This window comes from Furipterus horrens, unplaced genomic scaffold (assembly GCF_987537825.1).
Source record: "Furipterus horrens unplaced genomic scaffold, mFurHor1.1.pri manual_scaffold_11, whole genome shotgun sequence".
Classification (NCBI taxonomy): Eukaryota; Metazoa; Chordata; class Mammalia; order Chiroptera; family Furipteridae; genus Furipterus; species Furipterus horrens.
Window position 1 is genome coordinate 51,227,713 of NW_028327181.1, and position 11,936 is coordinate 51,239,648.

At 52.9% G+C, this 11,936-nt stretch overlaps 1 protein-coding gene across 3 annotated transcripts in view; it reads right to left on the reverse strand.

Annotated features, from left to right (window-relative positions):
- Positions 1-4,733, reverse strand: part of SHISA6 (shisa family member 6) — a 272,872-nt gene extending 268,139 nt beyond the window's left edge. For all 3 annotated transcript variants that reach the window (XM_090291441.1, XM_090291440.1, XM_090291439.1), the window contains exon 1: positions 4,084-4,733. In XM_090291441.1, coding sequence (XP_090147567.1) covers positions 4,084-4,733 — 650 coding nt within the window. The remainder of the gene's footprint in view (positions 1-4,083) is intronic.
- Positions 4,734-11,936: the final 7,203 nt, after the last annotated feature.

The window sequence follows — 11,936 nt, forward strand, 5'->3', positions numbered from 1 at the left end:
AGAACCCAAGAAGAGAACTCACTAAATCAGCCAGCAAAGTGGTCCTGTGGTTATGTAGTCTGTGAGGGAAAAACAGAGCCTTGGATTTGTAATTACTTTCTAGAAGGAGAAAAAGTGGAGCAAAGGGCTCCCTGTTTCCTCTAGAAATAAGCAGAGGAAGCCAAAAAGGAAGGACCCTCTGCTGGCTATAGGGGTCACATCCTGATACTTTTCCTTTTGCCTAAAACCATCTACTCAGGTTTTTTTCTCTAGAGCCCTGAGCACCTCTCCCCCCACCCCCTCAAATTCCTCCATCCCCCCATCACTGTGCAGGGCTGCTCTGACTTCACCCACAGCATCTATAGCAACCTAATAGCTTCCTGACCCATCTGTTAATTAGCCATTTTTTAAAAAGCCACACAATTCCTCCCTCAGAACGATTCTCATCTCCTGAGACAATACCGAATCAAGGCAGGGTGAGAAGGAAGGACCAGGTTTGAACGCGAGACAGCTCCCATGCAACTGAATGTCAGAAGGAAGCCAGCCTCCTGGGGCCTTTCCTAGGCAGAAGGCCTGCCCTTGAAAAATACCAACAGCCCCCTCGCTGAACACACAGCCCCAGGGAAGATTGCAGAAGCTGCTGCGAAACATTAAAGTCAGAGGCTGCCTGGCCGGGTGGCTCAGCTGGTTAGAGTGTTGTCCCCAGTACAGGGAAATTGCAGGCTCCATCCCTGGTCAGGGCACATACAAGAAGCAACCAGTGAGTGCATAAATGAGTGGAACAACAAACTGTTTCTCTCTCTCTCTCTCTCTCTCTCTCTCTCTCTCTCTCTCTCTCTCTCTCTCTCTCTCCGCCCTTTCCTTCCCCCCACCCCAAATCAATACATTTTTAAAAAAGGCTTTAAAACCAGTGGGTGCCTATGACCCAGCAGCTTGAGCCTCAGCCTGGGCAGGTGAAAAGGGGAAGGTGAGGCAGGGATCCTAGTGGCAAAAGGGGTTTCAACTGGGAAAGGCAGGCACCCCGTGTTTCTCCGGGTGTGGCTGTCCAGTCCAAAGCCTGGGTTCCTCTGCCCACCTCTTTCTCCCCCTGTGACTGTGCTCATCTGTTAGAATCACCCGAGAGCTGATGCTTTTCCCTAGACACTGACTTCTCCCACGGAAGCAGGATGGCAACACCTAGCCACTTCTGGAACAGTCTAAATCTGTTCTTTCCTGAAGAGACAGGAAGTGAAAGGAAGACCTGAGGCCTAAGGAATGCGTGGACATGCACGGGAACAGGGTGGGGGTACAGCTGACCAGCCTGGGAACCCCGGAGGAGGCAGATGGTTGACCCTGGGGCAGCTTCTCCCTTTCCACCCCTCGAACAGTCTCACCAACATCCCTGTCAGGGAGGCAGTCCTCCTCACTCTGCCCCCACTTGCCCAGCTACCCTCTTCCGAGAGAATCACAGAAGAATAAGCTCCTTGCCTTTTCAGAAAGGAAATGTCTTTGCTGAACTACTTCAAGGAATATGTAACCAAGGGCACATCCCTCTTTCCTCACCGCCCTCTGGAGAGTACCCTTTCTCTCTCCTCCCCCATTCTCCTTCGGGAAAACTCATTAGGGAGCAAATATTTGCCTCTTTCTCCAGCACGCTCTCCTTTTCCCCACCCCAGCTCCCCAACAAGGCGATCTGCACATATTGCCCCCAAACAGCAAGCAGTGACCTGGCAGGTGCGAGCAAAGGGAGGCGAGCCGTGGTGACCTGCAGGCCCCTGAGTCCGTGAGCAGCTCCCTGAAATGTGCGCACTCACCCTGACACGTCCGGGAGGAGGTCGCCGTGAGAGGCTGCTGTGCCTGACCTACCCCAAACTAAAAACTAAGTTTCCCCCACCTGCCCAAGGTCACCCATGGAGTGTCCTAGAAGGCTCCTTCCTGGCTGTCTCCCTCCCCCCACGCCCAAACACAGACAGGCACCGTCCCCTACCTAACAAGCCCCCGCATGACGGTTTCCAAAGCACTGATCAGGCGCGACTGCAGCTGCTGGAGGTGCTGTGAACTGAATAAAATCAGGAGTTGAATTTGAGGAAGAAACATTCCGTATTTACATAATGGTCTGAGGACTGAAATTCATCTCCATTCCCATAGTTACCTTGCTTCCCCAACTCCAGGGAAAAACTGCCCCCAGTGGCATCACTGCTGAGCCATACACCCAGACACCCTGGTTTGGGGAGGGGAGATCAGGGGAGTAGGGAGGGGAGAAAACATGAAGAAGGAGAGTGACATCTCCAGGGTCACAAGCCAGAAGAACACAAGCCAAGGCCAGCAACCAAACACCATCAGTATCCTTCCGGGTGATGATGAATAAATGCAGTCGGAGGTGGCAAGGTCAGGGCAGGGGGCGACCCTCTCTGAGACAGCAGAGAACAAGTACTCAAAGAAAGGTTTGCAGCAATCAACCAGCAGGCCACAGCCAGAGTGGCAGGTGTGATGATAAGAAGCCAGGCCCACGGGAGAAGGGGAAAGGAGACCACCCCCTGGGGCCGAGAGCCAAGACAGAGGGGTGGTAAGGACCAGGTACATCCGCTTGCCCATAGGCAGTTCCTCCTCTGTGTTCCAAGGAGAACAAATCGAATTCTTCATCAGGCAAGACCCAAAGGAGGGAAGAATGTCTTGTCCTTATTTGGCTGTCCATCCGACCTGCCTTCTGCATGTGAGAACCTGCCCTGACCTCAGGTCATTTGTCACAATTCCTCCATCAGTTCCCGGGACTAGTCTAGTCACAGCCTTCCTACTTGAGAAATAGGATGAGACTGGAATGGAGGGCAGTGGCCCCTTAGAGTGATGAATGAGGGTCATAAACGGGACTCCTGGAAGCATCCTAATTCCAGCACCTGAGTCTGTCAGTATTGAAGTACCCACACTTGGAGGATTTGACTCAATTGGCCCTGCTGGGAAGTATCATCTTTTCTCAACATCCCCAGTATCAAAGGGGAAAAAACAATTATGCCCAGAAATTTCTATACGCCTCTCTCTTCATCAAGGTACAGGTGATTAATGTCCACAGCAGTGAGGGGAGAAGGTTTTCAGGACAAAGGGATAGCAAGCAGAGTGCAGAGATGAGCTAAAGGTCTATGGCTCAGGGTGGGGGGCTGCTAGGTAAACTCAGAAGCAGGACTGGCCTGAGAGGTGGTCCTGGTTACTAGGGCAGGGTACACACACCTCGTGTGCCAGAAATGGAGGGATTCCCTAGGGCAGCGTTTGTTCCCTGAAAGGACTCTACTGAACCACGTCCAGTCATTCATCACTATTGAGGGGACTGGAAGCAAAGCTAAGTTTACATCCTCTAGGTACTCGGTTCTGAGAGTTGTAAGGAGCCGGTTTCCTGTTCTCTGGGCTTTGGGGAAGGTGGGAGGCAGTCAGGGCGAAACCATGGACTGCCTACCACATTTTGGGCTCTTGGCATAAGTTTTGGTAGGAGGCAGCCCCCACTGCCTCCCTAATGTGAGCGGTGGATGCCCAGCAGGTTTAGCACAGCAAGAAGTGTTAACTCAGAGAGTTCTGCCTACAGGGTTTAAAAGAACAAGTCCCCCAGGCTCAGCACGAAAGATAAGCAGCCCACTCAGCAGGCTTCGTGAGCAGACACCATCTGCCCTTGGTCGACATGGAAAGGATAAATCTTTATTCCTTCTTCCCCCAGGAGGCATCCTTTGTAGGTGGCGCCCACCTCTAACACCATCCGGTTTACTCTTGGTACTCTTCTCTGTAAGGTTCCAACACTGGTCAGTTTCCTTTACGGAAGGAAATTGCTACAGTTTGACTCAGAAAACCACATGTATTCGGAGCCTTCACTAAAGTGCCCACACGCCATAAAAATTCTTGTACTCAAACTTCATGGACCGCCCCCCCCATCCTTACTTGATAAACCCCCCTACCACCCCCAGCACGTGTTCCCGGTTCCGAAGAAATGGAGAAGAGGGTACAAGAGGCGCTGATATATTGCACCTCAAGGAAGCAGGGGGGAAAGTGACTTGAGAGTCAGGAGAGCCGCGGCGATACCGAGCGTGAAGAGGTCACGGCGAGCGCGCTAAGAGAGGTGAGGCTACGGGGGCTGGGGGCTCTCACCTGTGGATGTTCATCTCCCGCGGCGGGCGGTGGGCCTTGTCGTAGGAGACCTTGGCGAAGACGCCGGCCACGATGACGAAGGCGATCACCCCGCAGGTGATGTAGACGGTGAAGTTGGTCTTGTCCTTCTCCGGGTCGTACTTGTTCTCGGGCCCCGGCGACACCACCTTGGTGCTGGGCGTCTGTACCCACACCGGGCTCTGGTAGTTGTTGCACTGGTGCTGGTCCAGCTTCTCGTGGCGCTTCTTGCAGCAGAAGCGGTAGTAGCAGGTGCCGCAGCAGTACAGGTAGCCGCTCTCGCTGTTGTTACACGCGAACTCCTTGTCGTACTGGCCGCTCACATCGTAGTAGCCCCGACACGTCTCGTAGGTGACGGCCGCGCTGGACGCCGCCACCGCCGCCGCCACCGCCGCCGCCGCGGGCTGTCCCCGCCGGCTCCCCGCCTCCGGGACGCCGGGCGCCCGGGCGGTGCCGTTCAGCTCGCGGCCGCCGCGGGCCAGGGCGCCCCCGGGACGCCGGCCCCCGACGGCAGCTGCGCCGGCGCTCAGGGTCCGGTTGGCGGCGCGGCCGCGGGCGCCGCGGGCGCCGGGCAGCAGATCCAGGGACTCCAGCGAGAGCAGCAGCAGCAGCAGGAGGCGCCGCGGCGCCATGGCGGGGCCGGGCGGGAGGGCGCGGGTAAGCTTCCGCGGCAGGCCGCTGCCCCGGCCGGCGGGCTCCGAGGGCGGCCGCGCGGGCCGGGCTGGCGGCGCGGGGCAGTCAGTGGCGCCGGGGCGACGGCGCCATCGAGGCGCGAGCGGCGACTGGGGCGCGCCGTGCGCTCAGACCGGCCCGGCGCGGGCTGCTCTGCTCCTCTCACGCTGCGCGCCGGCTCCGTGCTCCCCCTGCGGGCTCCGCGCGCCTCCCGGGCAGCCCCATCCCCCGCCGGCAGCGGCACGGCCCGGCGCTCAGCTTGGCTCAGGCAGGACCCGAGGCGCAGCTCCGGGAGGCGGCAGCGGCGTGGTCCCGTCCGGGCGGGTCCTGCGAGACAAGAAAGGGAGCGGGTCACGGGGTGGAGCGGCCGGTGCTCCGGAGGCGGGAGGCGAGGGGCGAGCGGGGCGGGGAGCTCGCAGTCCTCGAGGAGCGAGGCTCCGGGCCAGGAGGGGTGCAGAGTCTGCTCCCGAGACGGGGCCCCGCGGCCCGGTGCGCTGGCTACCGGGGGCGCTGCTCCGCCGCCCGAGTCCCAGACTGCCCGCCCCGCAGCGCGCTCCCGCCGCAGACTGGCTCTCTGGGACGGAACCGGCTGCGGCTGGGGTCAGGTGGCAGGTTCGGGGAGCGCGGCGGCCGGACCTCACTCACTCACCATGCCCGGCTGCAGCTGCAGAGGCGGCGGCCAGGCGGGAGCACAGCGGCAGCAGCGAGCGAGTCGGGAGCCACCGGCTCTCTGCCTGCACTGGTGCCGGAGCGTGTGCGAGAGGAGCGAAGGAGACACACGCACCCACACTCCCGCACACACGGGAGCGCCGGCAGGGGAGGGGTGGGGATGGGGGGGAGCAGCCGCTCACTGCCGCCCACGTTTACACGCGCGGGCGCCCGGCGGGGCGGGTGCTCCTCTTTGCTTCTTCCCCCTCGCGGCACTTGAAGCTCCGCGTCACCAAAGCCCAGGACACCCGTTAATCAACAAGGCAAACCAAGCGGGCAAAGAGGGAGCCGGGAGTAGGGCGGAGTGTACCCTCTGTAGCTGGCCCGCGGAGGACCAGACCTTCAGTACCTTTGCTGCGTCCAGCCCTGGCGGCGGGTCCCACCCTACCGGCTGTGTGCTGCCAGAGCGCGAGCTGGGGTTTCTGCAAGCCTTTGCCTCTCCCTAGCGGTGACGCTTGCTTTGGAAAGATGAGGTCAAACCCATTGCTACAGGTTCCTAAACTGAGACCAGGGGTCAAGAGGCTTGTATGAGTCATGGAGATACCAGTGAACAGGACCTACCCTCTCTTCCCCTTGGGCATTCTGCTTCCTGCCCCGCCTCCCGCACGTACACAGGCACTAGACTGCCCAGCGCTGGGCGATGCCTCTTATTCCCTCTTCCCAGGACTTTTTCCAGCGCATTGGGGCAGAATTAGAAAAGCTGTCTTAGCCTCTAAGACTCAGCTTTGAAATCCCTCTGCTGTAGCTGTCAGGGGTCAGGGCGAGGGGGTGCAGAGGGTGGTGTTCTTCCTGTATGGTTGCTGATCTGGTCTGTTGCAAAAGGCCCAGGTCTCTCTCAAAGCCATGAGGCCATCCTAAGAGAGAGTCACAGTCATCCTCTTTGGCGTGTGTCCGTGGAGGAGGTGGGGGAAATAACAAAAAGTAGTGACCACCGTCCAGATCCTGCCTGCCTGTCTTGGCCTTGTGGCGCAAGGCCCAGAGGGCATAGGCTGAGGGTAGAGAGCAGGTTATGAGAGTATGGGAGTTAGAGATTGTCCCCAAGGCTGTCCATTCAGTCCCTTCATTCCTGACCCCAATCAAGGATCCCCCATGAGGGAAAGACAAAGAGCCTCTTCTTGGAACTGCAGAATAAAGTGGAGCAAGAACACAGATTCCAAGGCATGAGAAGGAGATTCTGATCCTGGGATGGGGGCGGGGGGAGGTGCACAAACTCCCCACTTGCTGCTCTCTATCCACTCCCTCCCTCTTCCTCTGTACTCCCTCCCATTCCCTCACCTTCCTCTCAGCTGCCACCCTCTTCTGCATGGTTCTGTCCTAGAACCATTTATTTTGTGCCTACTCTCCACCAGTGGCCCTGGCTGGTTTAGCTCAGTGGATTGAGCGTCGGCCTGCGAGCTAAGTGTCGCTGGTTCGATCTTCCAGTCAGGGTACATCAGAGAAGGAAAACTCTGACTCCAAAAAACCTCCGCTGCCTTGCGGCATACCTCTTCAGGGGAAAGGCTAAGGGAGTAAACCCCGACAGAAAATCCGGAGCCGGAGTCCCTAAGGCGGTTCGACGTTGTAGTCAACACCGGCAACTCCTGCGGCGCACCTGAAGCCAAGCTGTATTGACTCCGTCTTTCCCTTGGACCCTTCAGCTGCGAAGAGAGGGGGGGTCTGCTGCATGGGCAACAGCTGGCCCTCCATATCACCCTGCCCAGGCTCTGTAGCTTCAGCGTCATCGCAAGATGTCGATTCAACACGGGAGGAGACAGATACCATGTCACTCCCGAGTCGGACTGCACAGCCATTCTCGGCCGTGCAGATAGACTCTTAAGAAGCTACACCATCGTCTCTCGAGACGGACGGCTGCCGACGATTCTCCACCAGACACTGTGGTAAATGCTGAGATAAAGGATGAATAAGACAGTCCCTTTCTTCAAGGAGGGGACAGACAAGCAAACGATCACCATATGGTGGTTGTGTCATATGATAAAGGTGGTCACAGAGTACTCTTGAGAGTACTCCCTAACCCTGGACAGGTGGAAGTCAAAGGCAGCTTTCTCGAATTGAAAAATGAATGAGTTAATGCAGCAAACAAGAGTGGAAGGACACTTCTAGCAGAGGGGAACATCATTAGCAAAGTCAGGAAGACATGAAGTAGTGAGGCCGTGTGAGCAGGGGATAGAGCAGATTAGCATAAACTCTGAGGGAGCCTTCCAAATAAAGCTGGCAGAAGGGCATTGATCCTCTGCCAAGGAACTTGAATTTATTCTGCAGGAATTATTGGTGGGCTTTACTCAAGGGGAAGACACTGTCAGACTTCCATGTTCACCGGATCTCTAAGTCAACAGGAATATGGAACACTGGGTGGGAGAAGAGCAACGAGGAAGCTGCCCTGACACCCCAGGTGAGAGTCTATGGAGGGATGAAGTCAATTACCGGTAGGTGGTTGGTTCTCATAGTGCAGATGACAAGCACAGGGGAAAGAGCAGGTTCAGGACAGCAGTAGTGATGGACATGTTGAAATGACTTGAAGAGCTGTCAGAGAAGCTATCCAGCGCAAGGATTTCAAGCCTAAGAGAGCAGAGAAGAAAAGTATACGCAGTTGGGAATCAGTCATAACCTTTTCTTTACCCTCATCCTGTAGGCAAGTTTTCAGTCAGCCCCTTTGCTGCCTCTTCCCAGAGCTTGCTCCTCTTCGTTGTCCCAGAATTGCCCATTGCACAGGAACTAGGGGCTTCCTCGAAGTGGGTAGGAGTGTGTCTTCCTCATGTGGGACTCTGTCAAGGTTGGATCAGTGGCAGTGAGTAAGGGAAATTGCTTGGGTTTCTCAGACCACCACCACCTACAAATGTGTTCTGAAGCCCTGTGCTCATAAATGGTGGCATCAACAGACTCACACAAAATAAGAGTGTCATAGAGTTGGATAGGACTTTAGGGGTTATTTATTCCAACCCTTACTGCAGTACACTATATTTCTTTATTTTTTTTTCAATTACAGTTGACTTTCAATATTATATTAGTTTCAGGTGTGTAGCTTAGTGATTAGACATTTCTATAACTCACAACATGATCCCTCAGACAAGTCTACTACCTGCCTGGCACCATATATAGTTGTCACGATGCAATTGACTCTATTCCCTGTGCTGTCCCGTACATCCCTGTGACTATTCTGTAACTGCCAATTTGTACGTCTTAATCCCCTTACTGTTATTTCCAGCTTTCCTGGTTTGCCCCTTATAGTAGTCCAGGTTGGTTGCCTACCGACATCCATTTCCCTGCTTTCCCCTTCTAGTCTCAATACCGGAATTGTTGACAGTATGGAACTGTCCTTCTTTTGTGGATTGAACTCATTAAAAAGTTCCAGAGAAGAATCATCTTTTTTAAACAACTATACCAACTTCAGGCAGCCCTCAGGCTCAGTGGAAAGTGCCCCAGTCCCTTGATCTAGAAGATACATCCTATTTGGGCTGAGGCAACCATAATAATCACATTCCCCTTGCCAGTGATTTGTTTAAAATGGACATGATCCACTTCTGGCCAATTACAAAGCAAGGGAATTGTTGAGAGATTCTGGGGAGATTTTCCTTGCTCTTAAAACTAGTGGTAATTCCTCTACTTTTTTGAGTGTCGGCTTGAAGTGGGGGTGGGGGTGGGGGTGGGGGTGGCAGAAACCAGTTGTTAGTTGGAACTGATATTCAGTTTATAGTCATTAGTGCTGCTCACTATCTCTACCTTCCAGACATATAGTAGAATTGCAATTCTGGGCTCATTTGTGAGTAGGAGGGAAAAGTGACTTAGTGCTAAACTGGTGAGCAAATCATGAGCAGAAATAACATGTGTTATTTCTGAATCAGAGCACCTAACTACCACTTTAAGACACTCTAAAGTTCTCATTTTCTTCCAGCATAGTGATCAACAATGTCCTATGTGAAAGTGGCTTTGTCAGACTCTAAGTGACAACAGTGAGTAGAGCTCACAGATGATAAAAAAAAAAAAAAAAAAAATAGCCCACTGTGGACATGCAGCATAAGTAAAAATATACTATTTATTCTTAAAGCCGCTGGAATTGGGGTTTGTTATTGCAGCATATCCAATGCCATCCTGGCTGATACACTGAAGAAGGAAGATGGAAAAATGAAATGAACATTTTTGAGCCACTTGGGGAACTAAACCCAGAGCTCTCCCAACTCTAGTCTTCCAATAATATAAAATAAAATTTCCACTGTGAGCCCTGGCTGGGTAGCTTGGTTGGTTGGAGTGTCATCCCAATACTCCAAGTTTGTGGGTTTGATCCCTGGTCAGGGCACATACTAGAATTAACCAATGACTGCATAAATAAGTGGAAAAACAAATCTCACTTTCTCCCTCTCTCTACCTTCCTCTCTCAATCTAAAATCAATTTTTAAAAATTTCCATTTGTGGAATCCTATTTGAATTCAGAGTTTCTTTTAGAAGTAGCCAAAAGCATCCTAATGGACACATTATGTATTTTCTGCCTCCATTCTGACTTGCTCTAGGGTTTCTACCTAGCTATGCAAATTTGTATGAATCATGTCTCTTCCATAGAACTTAGTTTTCTCCTCTAAATGGAGGGAGTGTTTTCTAACCAGCCGTCTCTTCCCACTGTGGCTTCATGGCCCCACATGATCCAGTCCTCTGCTCTCCTCCCGAGCTCATATCCAGCCCTCTCTCCTTACTCACTCCCAGCCGCTGGTGTCCTCGCTGTTCCTCTAAGCCTTTGCACTTGTGGTCTGCCTGGAACCCCTTCCAGCTCCAGATGTGTGCAGGGCTCTGGGTTTATACTTAAACACCACTTATTAAAGAGGTTTCCCTGACCATCCTAATGAAAATAGCACAATCATCGCACCACTGCCCAACATTTCTTCTTCCATCACGATCTGTCTTCCCCCTAACGTAACGCATTTTTCATTATGGCATTTACCACTGACAGATACAGCTTCACGTAGATGATTTAATCAATTCTATTCTCACCTTCCACTAGAATGTCTGCTCTTATTTAACCTTTGTTGTCTGTTCTGACTTGCGTTCTCAATGCCTAGAGCAATGCTTGGTCCACAGTAGGCTGTGGTGGACACGAAAGACTCATCTTCAGCTGACATCTCCCTGGGGGTCAGCCTCAGATATAGAAACTTGCCTCTCCTGGGAACACAGCTGTCTTTCCCTGGGAGGGGGGAAGCACATCCATAAACTAATCAAGTTGAGGGTATCAAGGCCCAGCCATTTCAGCCCAATACAGAAACTCTGATGGGCTGTATTTTCTCCAAAGTTCCAAAGCTCCCCAAGGCAAAGGCTTTGATGGGTCTGTATTGCACCTGCTCACTCCTGCTTCCTCTCCCATTTCCATAGGTGTTGATCCCTGAAAATGAGCCAAGCCTGCATGCTAGAGTTTGTCTCAGCATCTACTACAAGAGAGTTGAGCCTGCAACAATAGGCAAACAGTAAGTATATGTTGAATAAGTAAATGAATGAATGAATGAGTCTGTAATCCCCAAATTCCCTCAGTGGCATCTCCGTGAGTGATTATATAGCTTCTGCTTTAGCATGTCTAGTGACAAGTTAGAAACTATCTCCTAATGCTATAAATTCCAATGTCATATAGTTCTAATAGTTAGAAAGAGTACATTGGGTTTCATTATTGTTGCTCATAGGCAAATCAATTTATTGGCCCATATTGAGCTTATTGTTGCCGAGACTCTCTTTCACACCTGTGCTAGTTAGGATGACTTTTTGCATCCATGTGAAATGCTTCATACATATTTTCGTTACTTTTCGATTTTGAGCCCACTGTTTCAGACTTTTAAGCCTTTTAGGAATCTGTCATCCAATATTCTATTTCTCTCAATGTAGTGGATGTTGGTTCCTTGCCTCCCAACGTTCTTCCCTCTTTCTTCTAGCCCCCGTCTCTGATCTTTATTCAGAGATACACCCTCCATCCTCTCATTCCATAGGGTCTGCACGAGATTCCACATAACCCACATTTAAGCTGAACAACACATCCTAACCCATTAGCCCAAGAATCTGGACAGAGTAAGCCAATGGCAGACACTCCTCCAGTCAGATGACTCACGGGACTTGTGTGGGCAGGACTGAGAGAGATACTCACTCTTTTCCCTGGAAGGAGGCAAGCATGGCGCCGTGGCACCTACCTTGTCCTGCAAAGGCAGAACCCAGGGCTGCCGGGGCCCTACAAGAAGCCCGAGAAAGGAGCCAGCTGGACGCTAGGCTGGACCCAGAGAGGGAGAAAGCGGTCTCGCTGGCAGCATTGGAACCTTGAGTCTAGCTTCATCCGAAGCCTGCCTGCATCTGGACTTTTACGTCACCAGAGCCAATGTATTCTCACTCTAGTTAAGTTCCTTTTTACTGGATTTTCTTTCTGCAGCTAGAGGGGTCCTAACTGATACAGCTGACCTCACAATTCGTTGATCAACATGACCGAAGTGTTTAAGTTG